The sequence below is a fragment of the Leptonychotes weddellii genome, chromosome 4, assembly GCF_054177405.1.
Source record: "Leptonychotes weddellii isolate Sample4059 chromosome 4, ASM5417740v2, whole genome shotgun sequence".
In the NCBI taxonomy this organism is placed as follows: Eukaryota; Metazoa; Chordata; class Mammalia; order Carnivora; family Phocidae; genus Leptonychotes; species Leptonychotes weddellii.
The window spans coordinates 16,080,089-16,106,732 of NC_138372.1; the positions used below are offsets into that span (position 1 = coordinate 16,080,089).

The 26,644-nt window shown below is 49.4% G+C and overlaps 1 protein-coding gene across 1 annotated transcript in view; it reads right to left on the reverse strand.

The window, feature by feature from the left end:
• TCEA3 (transcription elongation factor A3) overlaps positions 1-23,187 on the reverse strand; it is a 37,089-nt gene extending 13,902 nt beyond the window's left edge. Inside the window, exons 1-5 of the mRNA XM_081817743.1 lie at positions 22,985-23,187; positions 17,430-17,492; positions 16,599-16,704; positions 15,945-16,086; positions 8,252-8,314 (exon numbers count right to left, since the gene is read on the reverse strand). Of these exons, the coding sequence (XP_081673869.1) occupies positions 8,252-8,314; positions 15,945-16,086; positions 16,599-16,704; positions 17,430-17,492; positions 22,985-23,053 (443 nt within the window). The 5' untranslated portion in view covers positions 23,054-23,187. The remainder of the gene's footprint in view (positions 1-8,251; positions 8,315-15,944; positions 16,087-16,598; positions 16,705-17,429; positions 17,493-22,984) is intronic.
• Positions 23,188-26,644: the final 3,457 nt, after the last annotated feature.

The window sequence follows — 26,644 nt, forward strand, 5'->3', positions numbered from 1 at the left end:
TCTCATTTAATCCTCATGACAACCCCACGAGGCTGTTGCTCTTCTTTTTTTTTTTTTTTAAGATTTTATTTATTTATTTATTTGACAGAGAGAATAGCGAGAGCAGGAACACAAGCAGGGGGAGTGGGAGAGGGAGAAGCAGGCTTCCCGCGGAGCAGGGAGCCCGATGCGGGACTCGATCCCAGGACCCTGGGATCATGACCTGAGCCGAAGGCAGACGCTTAACGACTGAGCCACCCAGGTGCCCGGCTGTTGCTATTCTTACCTCCATGTTAGAGTTGCATTTTAAAGTGTATTGTAGAGATAGTCGCATTTACAATAATTTGACTCAGGTCACACATCTGGAAGCCAGAACTGAAACCCAAGCAGTTGAACTCAGGTGCCCAGACTCTTTTTTTTTTTTAAATCTTTTTAAGTTTTTATTTAAATTCCAGTTAGTTAACATACAATGTAATATTAGTTTAAGGTGTACAATATAGTGATTCAACACCCAGTGCTCATCACAAGTGCACTTCTTAATACAAATCACCCCCCATCCACCTTCAGTCTGGTAACCATCAGTTTGTCCTCTATAGTTAAGAGTCTGTTTCTTGGTTTTCCTCTCTCTGTTTTTTCCCTTTGCTTGTTTATTTTGTTTCTTAAATTCCACATATGAGTGAAATCATATGGTATTTATCTTTCTCTGACTGATTTCACTTAGCATAATACCTTCTACCAAATCAGATATTTTTAAAAGATTATAGTTTTCTTTAATTGTGTATGAGATATGTTAATTTAAAAAATAGAGAACATCTACAAAATTTTTAATCTACTTGCAAAATGTATTTGTTGTGCCTATTTTAGGCTCTGTGCCAAGCATTGGTAATATAAACATAGAAGATAAAAGAATATCTTTTCTCTTGGGGTTTAAATTAGGATAGAAAGGATGGACCCTCCAAAACTAACTAACTAGCTAACTTCCTTCCTCCCTCCCTTCCTTCCTCCCTCCCTCCCTTCCTTCTTTCCTTCTCTTTCTTTCCTTCACTCTCCCTCCCTCCTTTTTCTTTTTCTTTCTTTCTTTCTTCTTTCTTTCTCTTTCTTTCCTTCCTTCATTCTTTCTTTGTTTCTTTCTTTCTTTCTTCTTTCTTTCTTTCCTTCCTTCCTTCTTTCTTTCATTCTTTCTTTTTCTTTCTTTCTTTCCTTCTTTCTTTTTCTTTCTTTCTTTCTTTCCTTCCTTCCTTCCTTCCTTCTTTCTTTCATTTTTTCTCTTTCTTTCTTTCTTTCTCTCTTTTTTCTTTCTTTCATTGTGTGGGTGAGTACCCTGAGTGTTGGGGATGTCCTTGGCACTATTGAGGGGGTGCACAGGTTAGGTGTGCTTAGTGACATCATGGACAGACTTCCTGATGGAGTTTGCCTAGTGACTAGTATGATTCCTTTCCCTCTGATGCCCTCTGAGAGCGCCAGCTGCTGTTCTTCCACCCCGCCCTGCCCCTAGCAGTGTGGCACACCTGAATATTGTGGATGAGGTGCCCAGACTCTTAACCAACCGCTCTGCTCTGCAGGTTACCGAACATTGTAACACTGCCCGAAACTACACTATGATCCATTACACACCGTGCTAACTGCTCTCTCTACCCTCTCATCGAACCATTTACTCACTCATTCAGTGAATATGTATTAGGCCCTTATTCTGCAGGTCATGTGCTAAGAACAAGGGGTAAAGCAGACAAGTCAGGAAAGTTCCGTCCCTCAAGGAGCTGACAGTCTAGTGAATGGTGAATTTACCACCACTGAAGAGGACTGGCTTTTACCATGTGCCAGGCACTGTGCCAGGCACTTTAGGAACATTTTCTAATTTAATCCGCAAAGCCATCCTAGGAGGTAGATACTGTTCTCCTTCTTGTTTGCAGATGAGGAAACACAGAGTTACACCACTGAGATTTGAACCCAGGTCTGTCTGATTCCAAAGTCTACTCCTAACTCCCATGATATACTGCCTAAGAATGATCTCATTTTAGGGATGCGTGGGTGGCTCAGTCAGTTAAGTGTCTGCCTTTGGCTCAGGTCATGATCCTAGGGTTCTGGGATCGAGTCCTGCAGCAGACTCCCTGCTCAGCGGAGAGCCTGCTTCTCCCTCTGCCTGCCGCTCCCCCTGCCTGTGCGCTCGCTCTCTCTCTCTCTGACAAATAAATAAAATCCTAAAAAAAAAAGAAAAAAAGATCTCATTTTGGTTTGGGTTTAAAAACCCACAAATATATATACAGATGATTGGCAGGATAACTATGTGTCTTAGCTTGGGCTGCTATAACAAAATACCATAGACTGGGTGGTTTGTACAATAGATATTTCCCACAGATCTGGAGACTGGGAAGTCCAAGATCAAGGTGCTGGTCAACTCAGTTTTCTGGAGAGAGCTCGCTTCCTGGCTTGTAGACAACCACCTTCTTGTTAGGTCCTCACATGGCAGAGAGCAAGCAAACTCTCAGGTGTCTCTATAAGGACATTAATCCTTTTGGATCAGGGCTCTACCCCTCACGACCTCATTTAGCCTTAATTACCTCCATAAAGGCTCCATTTCCCAATACAGTCACTTTGGCCACGATACACTTAAAAGTGGTTAAAATAGCTAAATTTTATGTTATGTATATTTTGACACAATAAAAAAATCCATCTAGGAAGTTCATGAAATAAGAATAACCATACAACTTGAAATATGCAATGATAACTAATCTGTTTTATATATTTGGTAAATCAATGCATTCAAAATGATAAAGTATCTTTTTCCTTACGCTGAAAAAAAAGGTTAAAATGCACATTTTGTTATATATATTTTATCACAATAAAAAAGTTAAAAAAAAAAGAAGTACTGATACATGCAACCAAAAAAAAAAAAAAATAGGCTGAAGCTTGGACTCCAACTGTTGTTGGTCCCTTTCAAGTCCTTGCAAAGAGAGTGCTGGGCGATGGAAGAGGCATCCTCCCGCATCCCGTGGTGACCTGGGCCAATCAGTATCACAACGACAGCCCTTAACAACTGCATGGCTTAAGAAAGCTCCAAGAGGTCCCACACTGCAGTGCAATTCAGTTCAACAAATTCCACAAGGGATGGGGAGTAGGAGTTGGCCACTGGAGAAGCGGACGGGAAGATGCATTCTTGGTAGAAATGCACAGAAGTGCGAAACCCATGGTTTGCATGGGCAATGTTGAGGGGCTAGGGGCAGCTGGAGGGTGAGGGTGAGGGGGCTGGAGAGGAAGGACAGAACTTGTTAAGGAAGGTAAAAGCCAAAGCCACCTTTTACTGCCTGTTTGCTATTTCTTCCTCTCCATAACCCTGACAGTTGCACGTTCCCAGCCCCATTTCACAGATGAGAGGATGGAGTGATCGTTGCACAACTCCCTCCCTTTCAGAGGTGCTTCTACACTACTCTTGGGGTGGGGGCCAGGCAGTCAAGATGCCTCCACCTTCATCTCTTTCAGTAACCATCAGGATCAGCCAGCCAGCCCTCAGGCCTCCTAGGAAAAACTGACTCATGAGAGTTGAAGAAATGAAGGTCCCTTCCTCCACTCCAGAGTCTTAACACACTGAGCCCTTACAGAAGGTCCTAAACGGCTGTTGCATTTCTTAATTCCAGGGAGTGCCATTCATATTGTCAGCTGGGTACCTTCTGGAGTTGTACAGTGCACAGCCTGGGCAGCTGCACCAGACAGCTCTGGAGCTATGGAAGTACTTCTTCCCTTCAGGAAGATGATGCTGGGCTTCTGAAAAGTCAGGCCCAAGGAGTTTGTCTGAAAGTGAGGCTGACTGAGTAGCCTAAGCTTTCCAGTGTTAAAAATCTGGGGTTACAAGATCCAACATCCAACATCCTGCTGGGTACTCTTCAATGTAAATTCTGCCGAAGACTTTCTTGTTCCTCAGTCTTTGCTGTTTGACTTGACCTTGGATGCCCTCTGTCACCACAGACACCCTTGGATCATTGGGATTTTTGTGTTCTCTGGAACCTTGAGATTCCTCAAAGGTGCCTCAGTGCTGCCTCAGGGCTGAGATGGGCTGGGGAGGGAAGGCTCTGCTCTTGTAAGGTTTATATTTTGAATTACGAAAAATTTTGTCCAAAGGGATTTCCTAGCTTTTATTTATTTTTTAAAATGCAGTTTGAACCTTTCTGTTCTAGATAAACTCACCCTGGATTCGACCCAACCCTGCCTGACAAGTGAGTGGCCTGGCAGCCAGGCACGGCTGGGGAACCTGAGCTCCAACCTGCTCTCTGCTGGAGTCAGATTTCAGTGGGAGGGAAAGGTGTGGGTGAGGGAGGGCTGGGAAGGGTGTAAACTCTAGAGCTTAAGGGGCTGCCTGCAATCAGAAGGAATCTCCCTGCACCCAAACCTGGTCCTGGCCACTGGGCTCTCACCCATAATAGCCCAGAAGCTGGTCTCCTGGCATCCTCTTGCCCCCCTTACAATCCATTTGCCACACAGAAGCCTGGGGAATGCTTTAAAAAACTCACAGCAGATCTCATCACTCCCTGCTTCTGACCCTCTAATGGCTTCCAATTATTTTCAGCATAAAGTCAAACTCTTCACCATGGCCTCCCAGCCCCCCGACATTGGCCCCTACCTCCCCTCTGACCTAATCGCATGCCATGCTCCCTTTCAGTTCATGGAAGCCCCTCCACTGCACTGCTTCTTTTTCCTCCTTAAACACACTGGTTACTCCCACCACAGTGCCTTTGCACTGGCTGCTCCCTCCTCCAGGAAGGCTCTTCCTCCTCCAGATTTTCTTATGACTGGTCCTTTTCCTGCCAGTCAGGTCTCAGCTCCAATATCACATCCTCAGGGAGGCCTCCCCCAAACAGCCCAGCCAAGCAGCCTATCCCTGCCCTGTAACTCCCTAGCACGTGACCTGATTTCTTTCATTCATAGCCCTTATCCAAGTCTAGAATTAACTTGTGTGTTTATAAACATTGTCTGCCTCCATCTCCAGAGTATAGGGACCCATTTGGCTGGTTCACCACTGTTTCCAGCACCTGGAACAACATTCTGGGCCAATACTTGATGAATCTTTGTTGAATGCATGAATATAAGATGAGTTGAGGGAGTTGGCCGCAAAGAGATGAAAGGCACATCCAGGGGGCCTAGGTAGAGCTGAATTGGGTGGGTGACAGGTCCTCTTTGGAAGGCTAGTGACCCTACTCCTTGGGATTAAGAGAGTGATCTCTCTCTGAGCCAGCGTCTGTCAAATCCCACCACCCAGGTCAGCCCATCTCCAAACTTGTCCAAGGTCATCCAACCAGCAAATGGCAGAGTTACACCACAAACCGAGATCTGCCTGCCTTCCAAATTCTTTTCAACACATCTCACTGTGTCTCCACAAGGCAGAGAGTTTTTCAGGGTCCCCTAACCCAGGCTAGGTTAGGCTGCTTGTTGCTTTCTTCCCCCCACCTTCCCAGCAGGGCAATCCCAGCCCTGGTCCCTCCTCTTGGCTAGGAGCTGGCTGGCTGGCTGGCTGGCTGGCATTCCTGTCTTGGTGCATTTCAGGCAGCCAGGCTCATTTTGCTTTCAGTGCACAAGATTGGAAGTGCGACAAATTGCAGAGAGGGCATCACTGGCGGGGGTGGGGGTGGGGCGTCGGATTTATCAACAGCTTCCTTCTGCTCCCCGGATGTGCCAGCGCCAGCCCCGCAGCCTGCGATCTGACATCACCAAGCCCTTAGAAAAAGTCTCCGGCCCCAGGTCGGAGCTGAGGCACCTGGAGGCCCGCTCGCTGCTCCTGCGCGCCACCTCGAGGACATTGCGGTTACTACACCGCCAGGCAAGCCTAGGGGCTGGGTGAAAAGTCAACAATTCAGACAGCTGGGACCTAAGGGCAGTTGGTAAAGTGCAACCTTCCTCCTTGTCACAGTGGTGCCCTTCAGCCCCAGCTACAGTTTCCAGAGCACCACGCTCACTCATATTACTACACCTTTGCACGTTCCAGTCCCACTGCCGGGCAAGCCCTCTCTTGGCTCGTCTACCAGACAAACTCCTTCTCATCTTTCAATTCTGAGCACAAATAGATTATCTTCCATGATAATGGCAGTCATATTGAGGCTCTCTTCCTATGTTCCCATCGAATGTTATACCTTTGAAAAACATTAAAAAAAAAAAAAGCATTTGGAAAACAAAAACAAAAAGCATTTTGGTGTCTGTCTCTGCGTTAGTGATTTGTTGTATAAAGGCAGAGATCATGAGTTCAAATCCTTGCCTGGGCTTAGAGGATGCCCCTGGTGGGCTCCACATGTATTTTGTTTGCCCTCCTGTGTCTCAGAAAAATATGAATATGTTGTCCATATTTAAGATTGGGAGTTTCATATGAATATCTAGATGTCCAGCTTTCCTTAAAAAATAGGAAGACATGGCATGCAGGGCCTGCATTTCCAGCAACAGACAGCTGGGCTGGATAGTGAGTGCCCCTTCAGACAGACAGGTACCCTCCAGTCTGCCGTGGTCTCCAGTAGTCACCTACTGTGTGCACATGACCTTGGTCCTTGGAGCATGTTAGGTTTGCAAGGAGGTGCTCAACAAACGTGCTCATCAGATGGATGGATGGATGGATGGATGGATGGAGGAGAAAGATGAAATTGAGAGGTAGAGAGTGCAGGAAACAGTCTGGGTAGTAGATAACGTGGATTTACAAGACTTGCTTGTGTTTCTTTGGATTCCCCACCCCCAATTCGGAACCAGCAGGAAATGGTACAACTGCTCTAAGGACAAACATATTCTGCTTGACTGACTTTCAGAAAAAGAAAGCATTTAGAGGAGGGAGTCAGGAGACTTCAAGGTCACAAGGCAAAGTCATGAAAGGAATATGGAGGTATAAATCCTTACACAAACACGAAATGTTTTGATTATAACATCACACCCAGAACTGGACTAGTGATCAGTGTTTCCTTTTGGGAGAGAACAATCCTTCATTATGCAGGGCTGTCCTTCGTGTTCCAGGACATTTAGCATCTCTGGCCCCTGCTGACCAAATGCTGTCATGCTCCTGCCTCTCTCCCATTGCAGACTGAATGTCTGTGTCCTCCATAAAGTCATATGTTGAAGCCTGAACCTCCCCCCGGACCCCCTCTTTCAGTCACAATCTCTCCTTAGCGATCTCATCAAGGTTTATGGCTTCAAACAATCCATACTAATGAATCTGGAACTTAGATTTCTAACCCCGATGTTCTTCCTGAATTCTAGCTTGGTATAACAAGTGCCTATTCAACTTCTCCACCTGAATGACTAGGACACCCCTCAAACCCAACACATCCAGACCTCAGCTCTGCATCACCTGCTGCAGCCTGATTTACACATGGTCTTCCCCATTCCATCCTTGCAGGGGCTCAAGAGAAAAGTCTTAGAGTCATCTTGACTCTTGATATTCTCTGGTACCCCTCCCCAGTCTGTCAGGAAATCCACCATCATATCTTGCCTGAATTATTGAATAGCCTCCTGGCTGGGCTCTGCTCCTGCCCTTGGCCCCGACAGCCCATTCTCAGCTCACAGCCAAAGGCATTCCGATAAATTCCCTCTGGTGATTCCTGTTCCAGAGCCACAACTCTCTTGCCTCACTTACTCACTCCGGCCCTGGCACCTCCCTGCTTCTTGACCCTGCCACCCAGGGTCCTGGGCTTAGAATGACCCCGATATCTGCATGGCTAATGAAGGATTTGTTCAAAGAGGGCTCTCTTGACCACTGTGATGACCATCCTTCCTAACCTCCCTCACCCTGTTGTCTCCACAATGCTCGTCACCTTCTAAAATTGCCTGATTTCCTTATTCTGTGGATTCCCTGTCACCCCTTATTAGAATATAGGCCTCATGACTGCAGAGATTTTTCTTTTGTTCACTGCTGTATCCTTGGCACCTAGAACAGCTCCTGGCACATAGCTGCCCCTCAATAAATATTTGATGAATAAATAACTCGATGACTTATGCTATTTCGGGTGACTAAACCCAGAGATCCCACTCCAGGGATAGGCTCTCAAGACCTCTGTCCTCACTGGGTTCAACCTGACCTTGAGAATGTTCCCTGGATAGCTATGGGGCAACAGTGGCCGGTCAGCCACCCCAGTGAAGGAGCCATCCCTCTGACTCAGGGTCCCATTCAGTCTTACTGTGTGGGTCCTAGGGTTGGCAAGCAACATAATGTATGAGGCTTCCTCCTTTCCCCTGCCCCAGGGCTTCTTCCATGAAAGCAGAGATGGGGACACATGCTGAACAGGACTTCTGGGATGGAGAAGCTTTTTTTTACCTTTCCATCGGTGGCCTTTTTGGAGAGGAGCTGGTTGAAGACTTGGAGTCCACAGAGTCTGTCCTGAAAGAAGAGAAATTGGAGATGAGACTCTTGTAAGCTAGCACCAGGACTGATCTAGAGAGCGCAGAGGCTGGGAAGAAGGCTTCTGGGAGCCAGGCCTGCTGGGCTGAGGGTGATGGGACCCACCTGGACCACGGCTGTCTGGAGACGAAGCTGCAATTAGTGCGGGCTGCTCACCTGCACGGACCCTCCAGCAAATGAAGCAGTCAAGGGAAGGAGGCCTAATACGTGCTGTATACGTTATGTGTGTTATGCCATGTATTACTATTGTTTTTTTGGAAAGATTTTTATTTTTAAGTAATCTCTATACCCAAACTGGGGCTCGAACTTACAACCCCCACACCTTTACTTTGCATTACTAATTATTAATTATTAATAACTAATTCTCAGCAGGCTGCCCTCCTCCTTGCTGTCAGGCAGGCCTTGGCTAGCTGGAGTCCATGGAGACTGGCATTTCTGGGACCGCCTATTCTCAGGAGGAGCCGAGGAGTGGAGAAGATCAGCTTCAGTCTCCCCTGCAGGCACCTTACTTAGGAGAAGCGGAGAGAGGCACACAACCTTTGGAGATGGTAGAGCTGTGTTAAAATGGCAAGTGAGGGCACCCGGGTGGCTCAGTCATTGGGCGTCTGCCTTCGGCTCAGGTCATGGTCCCAGGGTCCTGGGATCGAGCCCCGCATCGGGCTCCCTGCTCAGCGGGGAGCCTGCTTCTCCCTCTCCCACTCCCCCTGCTTGTGTTCCCTCTCTCGCTGTGTCTCTCTCTGTCAAATAAATAAATAAAATCTTAAAAAAAAAAAAAAAAGGCAAGTGAAATAGCGCACAAAATTAGATGTATACTAGTTCTAAAGTCACACAGGAAAACCAATGCCTAGGAGGAAGAAAGATTGAAAGAAAATGCCATCGGGGCTCCTGGCTGGCTCAGCTGGTAGAGCAAGTGACTCTTGATCTTGGGTAGTAAGTTGGTGCCCCCTGTTGGGTGTAGAGATTACTTAAAAAAAAAATCTTAAAAAAAAGAAAGAAAATACAACCATGGCTATATTAGGGTGATGGGATCAGAGGTGAAAATTTGTTTCTATTCTCTAAAAGGCATGTAGCTACATTCTCTTTATGATATCTAATACATTCCCCCCTTTTATTGGTTTTATAAAATTAATCTGTAAATTGTAACCATCACTCCCCATTTCACTTACCCAGGCTTCCCTTTTTTTTTTTTTTTTTTTTTAAGTAACCTCGGTGCTCATCGTGGGGCTGGAACTCAGGACCCTGAGATCTAGAGTTGCACGCTCTACCGACTGAGCCAGCCAGGTGCCCCCCAGACTTCCTTTTAAGTCCAGTGCAGGCATCCCCTTCTAACGTATTACTTATCATGTACATTATCTGACCAGATCCCATGTAAATTCTGCAAGCAGAGTTTGGTAGGGTTTGTTCACTGTCCCTGGGGAGTCCACATCCCCTCGGGCACGCACTCTCCCAGTGCACTGGGACCCAAGGGCTCTGTGCTGTGGGCTCCCCCCGCCTGTGCCCGAAGGAGTTCTCCGAGTCAGCCAGCGCCAGCCGGCCGGAGGGCCAGAAGTGCGAGGAGTTAAGGACTCCAGGAGCAGCCTTTAACCAGACACATAGGAGTTGGTGGATAAACACCCCAGCGTCCTCAGCCCTCAAGAGGGTGAACCCGAGGTGTGTTCTCCACGGTCTCCCAGAGTTTCCCAGCAGGATTTAAGCCCTGTTTGCCCACGGCAGTAGCCTGCCCACTAACACACCCTGGGCTGGCTTCCTTCCCTTCCCGGTCTCACATCCCTCACTCCTCTCTCTGCATTTCCTGAAATCACTTCCCAGGTAAACTCCTTGCACTTGAATCTGTGTTTCAGGGTCTGCTTCTGTGGAATCCAATCGAATATGTTCACTGGCTTATTTCAGGCCAAGAGAAGAGTGCCTAGCACAAAGTGGGTGCTGTATAAATATTTGCTGCCAAATGCCGTGGAGTCAACCAATACAGAAATATAAAAACTAAAAAAGTGGGAAAAGAAAGTTCCCCAGTGGTAACCATCGTTTGAGGTCGTTCCTTCCAGTTCCTTTCCTACGTGCACACAAGCACATATAACAGGTATTCTAAAAAGGGAGGCAGTGGCCTGAGTCGCAATCCCAGCCCTGCCCTGGGCAAGTCATCTTCTCTGAGTATGAGTTCCCTCCCCTGTCAAATGGGGAGAAAAGCACCTGTGTCCAGGGGCTGGCTGGGAAGAAGACATTTCTGTCCCTACAGCAGTTTTCAGAACATAGAAGTCCTCCACGCCCCGTAGTCCTAGGCACCTTATTTCTGGTTTCCCAGGTTGTGCAATGTTCCCCGCACAGCTTTCCTCCTCATCCTCCAGGTGGTGTGGGAGACAGTGGGTAAGGCAGCTTCAGGGCCCAGCCCTGATTATCCCGTGGGCCAGATCCATTTGGCTCCAGACCTTCAACCCCAGCTTAAACACAGGGGGAGGCAGCAGAGAGGGAGAGGGGAAGAGAGACCCTTCTTCACATGCCCCTCCAATCCCTCGCTGGACCCTGGGAGTTCCCCTGCAGGGTTCCTCCCCGAATGCCCCATGGGGACAGACAGGTGCAGGCCAGAGTGGGAAGCTGGAATTCTTGCAGTAGAAGAAAGAAGGGAAGGCATGAGCCTCAACCCCTGGGACTCACCACTTTCTGGCCCTTCTTCATTGCTTTCCTTTTTTTAGAGCAAACCAGAAATATCTGCAGTTATTGCAAATGATCTTTATGAAAAATAGGAACAAGAAAAAATGCTTAGAATACAATAAGAAGATAAATAAACAGGGACGTAATTGTACACTCTGCCTATAGGAATGGAAAAATTATGTATATAAGTAGAGGAGGACTGGGAGGGAAGAAGATGTCCAAAAGCTGTTTCATTTGTTGGAAGTGGCACACTGTGGACAAATATTTTTCATTTTTATTTTATTTTGTTTTGAAGATTTTATTTTTAAGTAACATCTACACCTAACACAGGGCTTGAACTCACAACGAGATCAAGAGTTGTGTGCTCTTCCAACTGAGCCAGCCAGGCCTCATTTTAATTTTATTTATTTATTTATTTATTTATTAAGATTTTATTTATTTATTTGACAAAGAGAGACACAGCGAGAGTGGGAACACAAGCAGGGGGAGTGGGAGAGGGAGAAGCAGGCTTCCCGCGGAGCAGGGAGCCCGATGCAGGGCTTGATCCCAGGACCCTGGGATCATGACCTGAGCCAAAGGCAGACGCTTAACGACGGAGCCACCCAGGCGCCCCTCATTTTAATTTTAAATATCACTAATGTGGTTAGTGTTTATATAATAAATAATGATAGTGAATCATCATTAAGGAAACTAAAAAGAAAAGAAGTTCACCAACAGAGTTGAAATTGGACCCCTGCTAACTTTCCCTACAAGGTGGGGAGACAACCTCCTCATTCCCTGCTTGGCCTCAGTAACAGCTTCATTTCGCAGCAAAAAGTAAACCAACAATAACAACTTAATGTCGCAGGAGAATGGTCAAGATGTTGTTAAATGTAGGGGCGCTCAGTTGGTTAAGTGTCTGGCTCTTGATTTCATTTCAGGTCATGATCTCAGGTTCGTGAGATCGAACCCTTCATCGGGCTGTGCGTTGGGCGTGGAACCTGCTTAAGATTCTCTCTCCCCCTCTCCTTCTGCCCCTCACCCCTCACTAAAAAAAAAAAAAAAAAAGCATGAGAAAGGTACACAACAAAATGTTAACAGTGGTTACTTCTGTTATTTTCTTTTGTATTTGAGTTTCTAAACTTTTTACACTAAATGTGCCTTACTGTTGAAATAAATATATGTATGTGGAAAAGTTATAAAATAATATATAGAATATAATTCCATGTTATTGACACAATAAGTACTCTATGGGTAGTGATGATGCATGCAAAAAAGTCTGGAAGGATATATATGATTATATAAATGATATACATATTTATTATGTATGTATGAATGTATTTATTTAGAGAACGTGAGGGGGGAGGGGCAATGGGAGAGGGAGAGAGAATCTCAAGCAGACTCTGCATTGAGCATGGAGCCCGATCCAGGGCTCGATCTCACAACCCTGAGATCATGACCTGAGCCAAAATCAAGAGTCGCATGCTCAATAGACTGAGCCACCCAGGAGCCCATAAATGATATATATATATTTAAATACAGGATTATTATACATGATTATATGTGCTTATCTCTAGACAATGGATTTTTTAAATTTTCTTATTTGTATTTTTAAAACTTCCTACAGTGGGCAAGTAACTACCTGTATAATAAAATAAATATAATACAAAGGTTAAATTAAAACAATAAATATAATTAGAATATATTACAAATAAAACATTTTATTTTTACGAGGAAAAAAAAACTGAGAAAAGGATGCCCATTTTTCAGGCCACAATACTGAGTTTCAGAGACTAAGGGTGTGAATAAGTGACCAAGTTCAGCCCAGAACTTGGCTTTCTGCTCTCTAATCGTCTCCTCTCCCATACCTGGCATCCTTGTAGGCCTTAAAAAAAAATCCCTTTAATGATCATTTAGTGAGATTCTGGGATGGAGCAAAAGGAAATGCATATGTTCAGGCTGTCACCTTCACCCAGATGCCTATACTCCCTATTCTACAGGTTAGTTAGTTCCATGTCCCATTTGGTATACTCTCCCAATGGTCCAGCCTCTAGTCTTTGAATTTCATCTCATAAGACCCCCTCCCCATCCGGTCCTTCATTGGCCAGGGTGCTCAGAACCGGCTCCAGATGTGGCCAGACCAGCCACAGCATGAACACAGGGAAGGCCCTGGTGCAGGTGGGCTAGCCAGCGATATTCAGGAAACGTTAACTCCACACTGGTACCGTGGAGAGGCGCAGGGGCTCCCTGCCAGCCAGACTTCTAACCTCTTTGCGAAAACAAAACACGCCATACGAAAAGTTAAATGTCCGTTGGGATTTCTCCAAGTGGGATATAATTGCAAAATGAGCACAATGAAAGGAACAGAACAACAACAACAAAGATCCCTTTGACAAGTATTGCATTTTAGAAAGCAGACTATAAAATTGGTTGATAACTATATAGAAAGTCAGCCAAAGAGAGAATAGAAAGAAAAACCATATACCAAAATACTGAGTGACTGTCTTTGGGTGGTGAGAATGTGGGTGTTTTTTTCCCCCCTTTCCTCCATATTTTCCATTATTTCTACAACAGATTTTTATTTGTTTACTTGTTTATTTTTTTAAATGGTATTATTTGTTCTGATTTCAAAAGCAATACAGGATCACTGTGAAAAGAAACTCAACAATACAGATTTTAAAATTTTATTGTAGTAGAATATGAAGCTCTTCTTAATTATAATCACACAGATATGTTTCTGTTTTTAAAAAAACGGTTTCATTATTTTTTTCTTATTTAAAAATTAGTACATATTTATTGGAAAAAAATAAGAAAGACACAAATTTGCAAAAAGAAGAAGGAAAAAAAACTTCTCAATCTTACCACCCAGACATAATCACTATTACCATCCTGGTATATATCCTTCTCATCTTTTTTCCTATACATATACATAAAACTCATTTAATTTTTTTTAACTTATTTTTTTTTTAGTAAACACTACACCCAACATGGGCCTTGAACTCACCACCCCAAGATCAAGAGTTACATGCTGTACTGACTGAGCCAGCCAGGTGCCCCTCACTTACTTAATTTTTATAAAAATGAAATCATACTATATGTACTACATCATACACACAGCTTCTCTTAATACTCAGTGAATATTTTCCCATGTCATTAAATCAAATTTTTCCCTACCCAGCACTGCCTCTCCATGGAGACTCTATCAGCTTTTTGAACATAGTAAGTGGTTTTTCAATGTGTGGGACTATTCTGTGCATGGAAGGGTATTTAGGATCCTTGCCCCACAGCTATTTGAACAGCCCAAACTGGGAGTATCGTGGTAGAGGTATGCCTCCCTCCTGGGTGAGATCTTCCCTTCTACAGCATCAATCCCTAAAGTGTTTTCTGCAAAACACTTGTTTTATAGGATTATAATAAACATTCATTTAAAAAGGATTCAGAGATTAAAAATGTTTCAGAAATGCCAGCAGAAATATGTTACACATACAACATGTAGTCTTTATGCCTTAATCTGGTTAATTCCTTTTTTTTATTAAAGTAATCTCTACACCCAATGTGGGGCTTGAACTCACAACCCCAAGATTGAGAGTCCCATGCTCTTCCGACTGAGCCAGCCAGGTGCCCCTAATCTGGTTAATTCCTTAAAATGAATTCCTTATAGCGGCTATACTGGGTCAAAAGGTATGTTCACTGGGGCGCCTGGGTGGCTCAGTCATTAGGTGTCTGCCTTCGGCTTGGGTCATGATCCCAGGGTCCTGGGATTGAGCCCCGCATCGGGCTCCCTGCTCAGCGGGAAGCCTGCTTCTCCCTCTCCCACTCCCCCTGCTTGTGTTCCTTCTCTCGCTGTGTCTCTGTCAAATAAATAAATAAATAAAATCTTAAAAAAAAAATACAAATAAAAAAGGTATGTTCATTAAAAACGTTGATATATCACAGATGATATTATCCATATAACACCTACTATTATCTACCATCAGATACTATTCAGTATTATCTAAAACTGCCTCCTTACCTATTAGGTGAACAAATGCAGACCCCTCCCACCCACCTGAGGAATTAAGTGCTCTCGTCACATAGGGAATGGGTAGGATTTATTTATACATCGATGAGGACTTTTATCTACTATCATGGATAAGGCATTTGGGTCTATCTGAAGTCATGCAATTTGGGGGACCCTGGCTAGGTGGGCAAGGGGGAATGGGCATGGAGTTGAGACAGACAACTCTTCTATTCTCAGCAGAGGTCTGGGGGTCTGACAAAGATGGGATCCCACTCGGTCACATAATAGCTGGGTGGTCTTGGGAAAGTCCCTGCTCCCCAACCTTCGGCTTCCTCCTCACAGAATGAAAACGTTGACTAGAGAGCCAACAAAACACTTTACTTTCTGTATGGTTAAGTGAGTTCCTAGCCCCATGTACCCGGAACCCTGACAAGGCTGGGATGTCCGCTGTGTTACTAGGCAACATTGCTTATAGCAAATGAGCCCTGATTGGTAAATTATGTCCAGACAGGAAGGGCTCTGAATGAAATACAAATAATTAGTGGAAAACCATAGCTTTTGGGGGCTGCGCCAAGGACAGTGAATCCTGCTGGGATCCTGGCAGCTTTGTCTTCTAAGTCAGGGGTTCACCACCAGCAACCCCCACCATTGTGGACTCATTACCCTGCACCTGGGTAGAACCGAATAGCTCTGGATGCTGTGTGGTCCCCTAGCAGATGAGAAAGGCCTGGGCCTGCCCTGCTGGCACGCTGCACCTCCTGCCCCGGCGTCCTTCTCGGTGAAGCCAGTGCCAGGGATGGCCTATTTGGGTCTTACGGGTCTGTCTGATTGAGCCCAAGAAGACCCTCCCCAAGGGGGCCCCGTAGGAGATGGGAACAGTAGCTCCTCCTGGGGCGTGAAGATTAAACGAAGTTATATAAACAGAGCCTCTGGCAGAGGACATGACAAGTGTCAGCCCCCTTCTCTCCATCCCAGAAAAAATACCTGTCTTTGGGCTCTTCGCCTCGTTTTTTCCTCGGTGGAGAAAGGCCTGTCTCTGGCTTCCAGTCAGAGTAGTTGATCCCTTTTTCCTTCTTTGCTTTGTCTCTCTCCTCTCCTTTTTCTCCTTTGGGGGGTCCAGGGGAGTCTGCAAATGAAAGCACGGCATCGTTCTCAAACTGAGCTCTGTCTCCGCAGAACCCAGCACAACTTCGGGGAGGGAGGGGCAAAGGGCAGGGACAGCGACAGCTGCACATGCCCCCAACACACCTGCACACACACAGAAATACACATTCATACACAGATGCATATACGACGTGCACGTGTGTGTGCAAACCTGCGCTCACACGGGGGACAGAAAGACACCTGCACACAGACCATACTCACACAAATGCGTATATATAGACATGTGCTCTCTATATAACACGCAAGCACAAGGAAATACATACATAGAGGCACACGTACACATACACAAAAACTCACATGTCTACACATGTTGCCGTGTGTAGACCAACACTGGCATTCCCCACTTAAGAGGCCATCTGTCTTTTCTTAAGTCATTCGACAAACATGCACTGAGTGCCTGCTGTAAGCCAGGCATGGTCCCGACCCGGGCGATAGGAGAAACACGCAGCCCAAGTCAACCCTGCCCCCTCTCACCCAGCAGCCGCTTCCAGTTTTTGATGAGGACTTTGGCCAAGGACACCACCTCCTTGTCTGAGCAGTGCTTGCGGACCCCATTGACGGCGACTCCAATCCTGGTGGTCTGCAAAGCCAGAGGGTCAGGGGCTGGTCTTCCAGTGGACTCACAGGACTGCCCTAACTGGCGAGGCCTGCCCTGGCTCAACGCCCCATGTGCCCAGCCCCAGCCTCTCCAGAGCCCTGGCCCTGAGCCATGGCTGATGTAATAACCCAGGCCTGACCTGCAGCCCTCAGTAAGCTCCAGGGCCCAAGGCCCAGACCCCGGCCCTGACGGCGACCACGGCTTCAGTGAAAAGCTGAGGTAGTGGTGGGTTCGGCTGCGGCCAAGGACCCCTCACCACTTCCACCTCCTGGGGTCTTTGAGTTCAAGTTTCAGCTTAAGACACAGCCCAGGCGACCACAGCTTGGCTCTGTGCTGATTTTTTTTCAGGGCCAAGAACTTCTGGTAAGGCTTGGGATCTAAAGGTGGGCAACTTTTCCTTCTCCCTGGATCACTGGCCTCTCAGACCCCATAGGCCCAGGGCTTAGGGATTGGGGTATTTAAGAAAGCAAATCAGTCCTTCTCACAGACCTACAGGCCCCCTGTGCTTGGAAGGTACCCGGCCCCCATCTAAGTGCCTCAGTCTCCACCCTCAGAGCGCAAGGCCTTCCCTGCCCCTGGCCCTCCCGTCAGAAATCCCTCCCAGACCCCACCCTTGGAGGGCTCCCCCACCCCAGGTCTTTCTCTTCGCCAGAAGGCCTTCTCCAACCCCCAGGCACAGCCCCCAAGGCTTCCCACCCCCGCCCCACCTGGAGTAGCTGGATGGACATCTGACAGCTATTCAGCTTCTTCAGAAGGTCGAGGGCTCCTTCCTGTGGGAGGCCACAAGGTGAGGACGGAGGCCATGGCTTCTGCCCCAGACCGTTCTCTGACACTGTGTGGTGTTGGCGGGAAAGAGGGGTGCGGGGGGGTAGGGGGAGACTGCTCAGCTACAGGATACAAGTAGACAAGTGGTGGAAGGACAGGCAAGGGACAGAAGGAGGGAGGAGAGAGGGAAAAGATTCTGCCCCAGACCAGCTCCCTAACTGCATCTCACACCACCCAGCTGGCCTCACGCCCCTGGAGCCGGGGCCCAGCTCTAACCACTCCTCCTGGCCCCGGCCTCGGTTCTGCTGTTCCTTGCCCTGGGCATGCTCTACCCTTCCCCCGTCTCATCCTCTAACATTAATTACTTAATGGATTCTTGTTACTGCTTTTGTGTCTGCATCCTCATCTCCCCCCCTCGCCCCCACACACACCCACTGCTTCCCAACTGTGAGCTCCTGCAGGGTGAGGATCGTGCTTTTTCTTCCTTAATAGCTTTATTGAGATATAACTGACATGCAATAAACTGCATGTTTGACGTTTGTATACACCCATGAAACCATTATCACAATCAAGAGAAGAACATAGCCGTCATCCCCAAAAGTTTCCTTGTGCCCCCTTGTGATCCCTCCCTCCCTGCACCCCAAACCCAGGCCCAGGCCACCACTATTCTGTTCTCACTCTAGATGCACTTGCATTTTAAAGGATTTTATATAAAGAGTACTGTGATGGGCTTTCTCCTCTGGCTTCTTTGACTCTGCATAATTGAGATTCATCTACGTTGCTGCGTAGATCAATAATTCTTTTCATTACTGAGTCGTTTTCCATTGTGGAGATACACCACAATTGGCTTATCCATTCACCTGCTGGTGGGACTTTGGGGGTAGTTTCCAGTTATTTGGGCCTACCACAAATAAAGCTGCTAGGAGCATTCGTGTACAAGTCCTTGTATGGACATATATTTTCATTTCTTTTGGGCAAGGAGGGCTGTTTTAATCTCTGAAACCTCAAGGTTCAGCACGCAGCTCAGTGCTCCCTGAGTGAATGAGTAAAGCAGAAAGCAGAGGTGGGAAGGGAGAGGGGGAGGGGAGCAAAGGAGCCTCAGATCTGAAAATCTGCTGGCTGCCAGGCCCTGAGCAACCCTGCCCCATTTCAGCCTTCTCTTTCCTACACCTGCTTCCCAGAGGCCAGCCCTGCCTCCTGTCCTGAGATCGGCTCCCTGGGGAGCACCAGCTGACTGTGTCCTGCATGCCCCTTGCCCTGGTCTCATTGTGTGGTTCCAGCTGCCATCCCCCACCCTGCCAGGCTTCCTTGCCAGGACCACATCCCAAGGGCTGCCCTCTGTCAGCCCTCAGCCTCCCTTGGAACTTGGGCTTGTAGTACGTTTTTGGAGGCGTGACCTGCGGATGTGCGTGCGTGTACATAAACGTGCGGGCATACAACTCCGCACGCACCACTAATTCAAGGCTTGCTCTGTGCTGGGCCCTGCTCTCAGTCCTTCACCTGCATTAGTTCCTTTCATTGTCACACTGGCCCTGCGAGGTACGTACTCTTACTACTCCCATTCTTACCGAATTATTACCCCGTTTTCACAGATGAGCAACCCAAGAAACAAGGAGATTAAATACTTTGCCCCAAGTTACAAGGCACTGAACTGGGATTCGAGCTCAGGCCCTTCGGCTCTTACCACGATACCAACTGCATCGAGATGGACACCCAGCTACCTCGATGTGTACAATTATGGAATCTCAATATGAGTAAGGGCAGTGGTATGCTGCCCGATGTTTAACGCCCAGTTCTCAAAGAAAAAAACCACCTGATCTGTAGTGTTTGTCAATTTCTGCAGTGTCAATAGTCCTCCTGTGGCCAATTTCAAGCTACCAACCTGCTGTCACTGAACTAAAGGAGGTACTGGGAGATGTGCAGAACCGTTTCCAATGTACTGACGTAATCGAAGTGCATCAGCTCTACACCACAGATGATAGTGAAATGTAGTAAAACAATTGGCAGTGATGACTTTGGAGTGTTTATTACCTTTGTTTTTAATATAACTTTTTTTTTTTATTTGATAGAGAGAGAAATAGCGAGAGCAGGAACACAAGCAGGGGGAGTGGGAGAGGGAGAAGCAGGCTTCCCGCCGAGCAGGGAGCCCGATGCGGGGCTCGATCCCAGGACCCTGGGATCACGACCTGAGCCGGAGGCAGACGCTTAACGACTGAGCCACCCAAATGCCCTGTTTTTAATATAACTTATTTAATTGTAAGTATATCATTTGATTTTTAAAATAATGGCTCTCTACATAGGGAATGTAGTCCATGGCATTTTATTTTATTATTTTTTAAAGATTTTATTTATTTATTTGAGAGAGCGAGCGAGCGAGCCAGAGAAGCAGACTCCCCACTGAGCAGAGAGCCCGACGTGGGGCTCCATCCCAGGACCCTGAGACCATGACCTGAGCCGAGGGCAGGCGCTGAACCGACTGAGCCACCCAGGGGCCCCAAGTCAATGGTATTTTTTTTTTTTTAAAGATTTTTTAATTTATTTATTTGACAGAGACAGAGATAGCGAGAGCAGGAACACAAGCAGCGGGAGTGGGAGAGGGAGAGCAGGCTTCCCGCCGAGGAGGGAGCCCGATGTGGGACTCGATCCCAGGACCCTGGGATCATGACCTGAGCCGAAGGCAGACGCTTAACGACTGAGCCACCCAGGCGCCCCAAGTCAATGGTATTTTAACAGCATCGTACAGTGACAGGTGGTGGCTACGCTCGGGGGGTGAGCACGGCGTAATGTGTAGAGCTGATGAATCACTATGTCGTACACCTGAAACTAAATGTCACACTGGCTGTCAACTACAGTCAATTAAAAAAATAAAATGACGGCTGTATTTCACAAGCAGCTCGCAAAATTCCTGAAAAATGGCCACTAAGTGGCCCTTAAGCTGGCTGCAGCTCACCACTGGGCGTGTGTCTCTGCGTGTCACACCGTACAGCCGGGTCGTGCTGCCGAAGAACAGCCACGGGCCCCGGCTGTGGCCGGGCTCCCCAAGCCCCGCGCGGGAGTTGCCCGGTGTGCTGCTCCGAGCAGCGTGTCCGTGTGGGAGGATGCCCGTGTTATAAGCTCTGAGTGGCTAAGTGTGGCCGTTTGGGGGTGGCCGTGCACACGTGTGTGTGTCCTTCTGGAAACATAATGGGTGTCATTCTCTAATAATGGTCAGTGTGTCTGTCACGTCGGTGCCAGTGGCCATGTCTCAATGCAGTTACGTGTGTAGATGCTTGTCCAGCTACTGCGGCGTGTGGCTGCGTGCGTGGAGCTGCGTTTGTTGCGTGCCACGGCGGGTACGTGTCGCTGTGGCTGTCGGTGCTCAGCTGTGCGTCTGAGGCTCTGCCTCAGCTGCACTCGCACAGCATCTGACAAAAGCCCTAAGTCAGTTGCTGGGACGTCAGTAATTGGCAGCGAACCCCAGGCCTGAGCTGCAACGTGGAGGATCCGTCTTATTCCAGGAAGTGTGTCCTCCTCTCCCTACCCGCTGCTGGGCGGGCCCACTTTCGCTCCCAGAGCAGGCGCCGCCTCTCTCGGCCGCAGGCCCAGAGCTCTGTGCCCACCCAGATGCTGCCAAGAGCCTGGGCGCAGACGTGGCGGCGGAGGAGCTCTGTGCTACAGAGACCCTGCGGCCAGACTGGCCTCTTCCCTGGCAAGAGCTCTGGGTACTTCCACGGGAATCCATCCCGCAGGGACACGGTTTCCTCTTCCCATTTCACAGAAGAGGACACTGAGGCCCCGAGAGGAAAGCAGAGTGGTGAGCCGAGGGCCATAAAAGGGGTGAGGGGAAGCCAGGGCAGGTCCCTTCCTCCTCAGCCAGAGCTCTACTCCCCCCCAAAACTGCCTTTCCTCAGGTGTCCCTCTCCCACCCCCCAGCCCAGAATCTGCTGGCCCAAGCCCGGGGTCAGCAAGGGGCAGGGCTGTGAGGTGGAATTCAGGGGCTGAGCTCCACCACTCCCAGCTGGGAAAGCGCCCTCTGACGCGCAAGGCTCAGTTCCACTGGTTTTGGAGGACCTGGGAATGGGGGTGAGGGGAGGCTGGGCGTGTAAGGGTGATGGGCTCCCAGCACTCCGCAGGTTTCTGTGTCCCGCCTGGCTGTCCCAGAGCAGGTGTCATTCTCTAACTCTTACCAAGCACCCATGCAAGTCCTCCCGAGGGCCTTACCTCTCTTCCACCCTCACCACTGCCCACAGAGACACTCCTTCCCAGGAGTGGTAGATAATTTCATCTCTTCCCTACAGGTGAGGAAACTGGTAGACTCTGGCCTTTATACGGACACCCACTCACTGTGTCTACTCTAGGGCTGCTTCACAAACCCCACGGCTCCAGTGACTCTTCCTTCTCCCCTGCTCTAAAGCTTCCCTTAGGGTCCATCTTTCCCAAGCTCCCAGAGTCACAGAATGGGCTGGAAAGACAGGTCCGGCTCCAGCACGGGGTTATGGATGGTGGGACTAGGAGGGCCCTGGTACAGGGTGAGGTGGGGGGACAGTCTCAAGGGCTATGTTGGCTCTCCTCTCTTCCCTCTCCGGGTGTGCCCAGGCCCTCCCAGACCCAAGGCCAAGTCTGCTCTGACCAGGCAACCTGGTGGCCGCCAGCTTGAGGCAAAGATCATGGTGAGGATCAAACATTAACTTCAAGTTGGCCTGAGAGCCCAGGGCCCCGCAGGTAGGGCCGTCAGTCTGGATTCTCCTCTGGGTCTGGCTCCCCCGCTGAAACCCCCCAGCCCAGGCCTACAGCCGGTCCCCCTTCCCCCACTCCCACCCCGCCCCGCGGGCCCCGAGGGCGCTGTGGCTGCCCGGCACCTGTTCGGCCTCCGCCCGCCGGGGGCCCCACCCTGCGGCCAAGTTAAGGGAAAGTTGCAAGTAGAATGGCTCCTGGCGCCCGCAAGCTGTGAGGTTGTGGGATCCGCGGTCCCTTGCTGCTCCACCCCAGATCCACTACCGGGGTGAGGGACAGAGGCGGCTCAGCACCCCACGTCAGCTCAAGTTCCTTTGCCCCTTCTCGGGCCACCCAGGATTTTGTAATCCACCCCCCTCCCCGCCGTTCCCCCTTCTCCGCCGCCCCGCTGTCGCCGCCACTCCCCGGACTTTGCACACGCCTTGAGTCTCCGGACTCCGAAAGTCCTTTTCCAGGTCCCGGTCTCTTCGCTCGCTTTCCCGGGCCCTGCACAAGCCACCCAGGGCCCCTGAATCCCACTTGTCCAGAGGGGCGTGCGCAACCAGCCTCGTCCGTGGGGCCCGCACGATCCTGCCCCGCGCCCTGGGCCAGGCACACGCCCACCCCGGGGTTCTCAGCTGTCCCCAAGGGGCGCTGCGTCCTGCGCCAGCCGCGCCTCTCTCGGGCCCCGGCGTCCCGCACGCGCCTCCCGGGCGCCCAGCCAGCACGCGCCCCCGGGACTCATGGCTCGCACGCGCCGCGCCTCCTGGGGGCGGGGGCTGTGGCCCAAACTCTGCAGCCTCACCGTGTTCTTCCTGGCCACCATCTTCTCCAGCTTTCTGGCGATCCTCAGCAGCTCCTCTTCCTGGCCCATGCTGGCGCGCGACGCCCGGCGGGGCGAGGGGCGCCGGGGCTGCAGGAGGCGCGAAGGCGGAGGGCGCGCGAGCGTGCGGGCCCCAAACCCACACGACACACACGCCTGCGGGGGCGGGGCTCTCCCCCCACACCCCCCTCGGCCCGCCCGCCTCGCAACCGCAGGGGGGGAGGGGTGACGTGCACTAAATATAGACTTCAAGGACTCGCCCGGGCAAAGTTTGCCCGCGCCGGCGGGCCTGGCCTCCCGAGAGGGACGAGGCTTCCAGAGAGGGCCCTTCACCGCGGCCCTTCTGTCGAAGGGAGATTTGGCAAGTGGGGAGGCCGTGGTCCCCGCCACAAGAGGCTGTCTCGGTGAGCGGGGCGCCCGAGGGTGCCCCAGCGCTCTGGGAGGAGTCCTGGCTCCCCCGTCTCTGCGCCGTCGCAGCTCCAAGCGGGCGGACCCAGCTCGGTGCCCGCGCCCGCACCTTGGAGCGCTCGGATCCTATTTCGTACGCGATCGTCAAACCCAGCTCTGCTCTACCGGGGCTCGCTCGTTCGTGCACACGGCCTGTGTACACGCGTGTATCCAGGCCCTCTGGTTCCATCTATTTTGTTTGCTGCAGTGAGGTTTTGTGTTTCTAACAAGCTCCCCCGAGTGCCCCAGGCGCGGCTGCCCCTAGGACGGCTCTCGGAGTAGTGAGGGTTTGGGAGATCCTTAGGTGCACCAAACTTTGAGAAATACTGAAATACTCAAAGAAAAACTTTGAGAAATCCAGGCGCATGGGTGCCCCTAATTTATTCAGGGTCAGGCCACTGCCTCCCCAGGGGGGTTGGGTCTGGAGGGGTCATCTTGGGTGAAGGAAGTTCACAGAATTGTGCCCCCAGTTATGCACACATCTGTGTTCCCGTGGAAGGACCTTCCGAGTGTCCCCAGCAGACCAGGGAAGAGTCCTAAACAGTGAGCTTAATTAACACAAAATTATCCTTTTGCTGGAAGAGGTGCTTAGGGACCTGGAGGGGAAGCAATGAAAAGGGGTCAATGCTGTGTACAGAGTGGGGCACGGTGGCTCGGGGTGTTCAGTGACATCTCTAGACTTTTTTGAGAGAACTTTAGAGAACCCCATCCCAGCCTGAGTCACGACTCTGGCTTCTAACTGCTGCTGAGTGACCTGGGACCATGGTAGGAAGGGGTGGGTTTATCTTTCATTCAACAAATGCATTTTGAGTGTCCAAGGCTAGTCCCAGCAAGCTTGAGATGCAGTCTATGGGCAAGAGAAAACCTAAGCAAATTTGGATGCAATCAATTCTGTATTATCACAACTGGGGTGAGGGTCAGGAAGAAGTGAGGATACTTTAAGGACACATTTGAGGGGACCTGCACTGGTGGTCATCTGTTCTGAAGAAAAGAAGTTTAAACTTTGGGGCAGAAGTGCAGGGTGGGAGTTGGAGGCAGGAAGAAATGAAAAAACATTCATTCATTCAACATATATTTATGGAGCACCTCCTATGGGCCAGGCAGTTCTAGCCCTGGGCCTCTGGAGAGGAACAAAACAGTCCTCCTGGAGTTCTGAATGTGCAAAGCTTAGGGGTGGGAGTGTGCTTGGTGTGTCCGGGCCGGAAGAACTGAAATATTGGTGGGGCTGTAGCATAGAGGTTGATTTGGGGGCAGACAGGATAGAAAGCCAGAGATGAATGTGGTCTGACCGCACCAGCATTATGGGCCACTTCTAGGAGGTCAGACTTTATCAGTTTGAGATGTGGTGAGGTCTCTTGGCCAACTCCCAAGCAACCTCTGGGTTGAAGGGACAGCTGTCTGCAGCTATTTAGGATTGCCTTTTTTTTTTTTTTTAAGATTTTATTTTCAATATAATCTCCACACCCAATGTGGGGCTCGAACTTACAACCTCGAGATCAAGAGTCACATACTCCACCGACTGAGCCAGCCAGGCATCCCAGGATTGCCTTTAGAAAAAAAAACAAAGACAAAAAACAAAACAAAACAAAGAACAGAGTTGATTTTCCTCCAAGTTCCACACAGCTCCCACCCTGAGTTGTATGACATCAACAGAAGCCAAGACGCCTACATCACTGGGGCTCAAAGGACCCTAAGAAAACATCAAGTCCAACCCCTTCATTGCACAGATGGGGAGACTGAGGCTCAGAGAAGTCCAGGGTTGCACTGCTCAACCGTATCAAACACTGTTGGTACCCACGTTATTCCCTCTGTCTACCCGTCCTCACTTGGAGATCACAGCAGGCTGTTCCTGGACGCACCTCCAACACCTTCCCACATCTCGGAATGAGGGCTTCAGAGCAGGCTGAGGTGCTTGGGAATTGACACCCCCAGGAAGGATCCCTCAGCCAGTGAAAAACCAGAGTTGGTGGTAAACACGCCAATTTTTTCACTTTCAGTGGGACAACTCAGAGACATGTTTTTTCTTTTTTAAGCAACTTCTGTGCCCAACGTGGGGCTTGACCTCACGACCCTGAGATCAAGAGTCGCATGCTCTACCAACTGAGCCAGCCAGGTGCCCCAAAGACATGGTCTAATCAATAGTCCCTCAAAGGTCCCTAAGATAAACCCTAGTTCATGGTAGTAGCCCCTTACTAACACACCCCCTATTGCTTTTTGACCCACTGCTCCACTCCCTACCTTCTCATTATGTTTCCTGGGATCACCTTGCAAATAATAAACTACTTGCCCTCAAATCTTTGTCTCCGGGCACCTCAAATTGAGACAAGGCCTGTGGCCAACTTAAACTGCTGGGCTCCCAGCCCCCCTGCCAGCACGTTTCCTCCGCACTGGTGTTTCTGAATCTGGGCACCTTTAACATTCTGGATGGGATGATGCACTGTTGTGGGGGCTGAGCTGTGGACTGGAGGATGGTTACCAGTATCCCTGACCTTTAGCCACTAGATGCCAGTAGCACTTTCCAGTTGGGAACAGTCAAAAAGTCTCTGCATTGCCAAACATCCCCTGGGGCTAAACCAGCACGGGCTGCAAACCCGTTCGTACTGCCCTCTTCCTTAGTAGGTCCAGAGAAAGAATTCCAGGCCCCAGGATTCCCATCCCTTCCCTATCCCACAAATGAAACCACTGCAATTTAATCAAAAAAATCTTTTATTAGAGATGAGTGAGATAACAAGTCTGAGATGAACAAAACCAGACGCTAGAGGCCCAGAAGACAACCCCGTTCCTGTGGGATCCCAGACCAGTCAGGTCTCCAGGGTAAACAGCCCAGCCTCCTGGGCCAGACTGCTTCGTTGGCCATTGGCATCCTCTGGCCTCTCCTGTTTGGCCTGGCCCATCCCTGCCAGGGCCCAGTGCCTGGTGCCCATAAAACCGTGTTAGAAACTGATGATGGCTTAGCTGTACCTCTTTTCTAATATGGGGCTGAAAGTCACGGTGGCACTTCTGGGACTGGGAAGCAGAACCTTTAGTCCCTGCCTTCTGGTTCCTATTATTCTCCTTCCTCCTTTCTTAGTTCTTTTTTCCCCCAAGACTGGAAGGCTCCTGACTGTTCCGTTCCTTCCTGCTACATCCAGGAGAGTAGGCAAGTGGGGGTTACTCCTAGTCTACTTCCTGGCTGGGGAATAGAGCAGAGGTCCC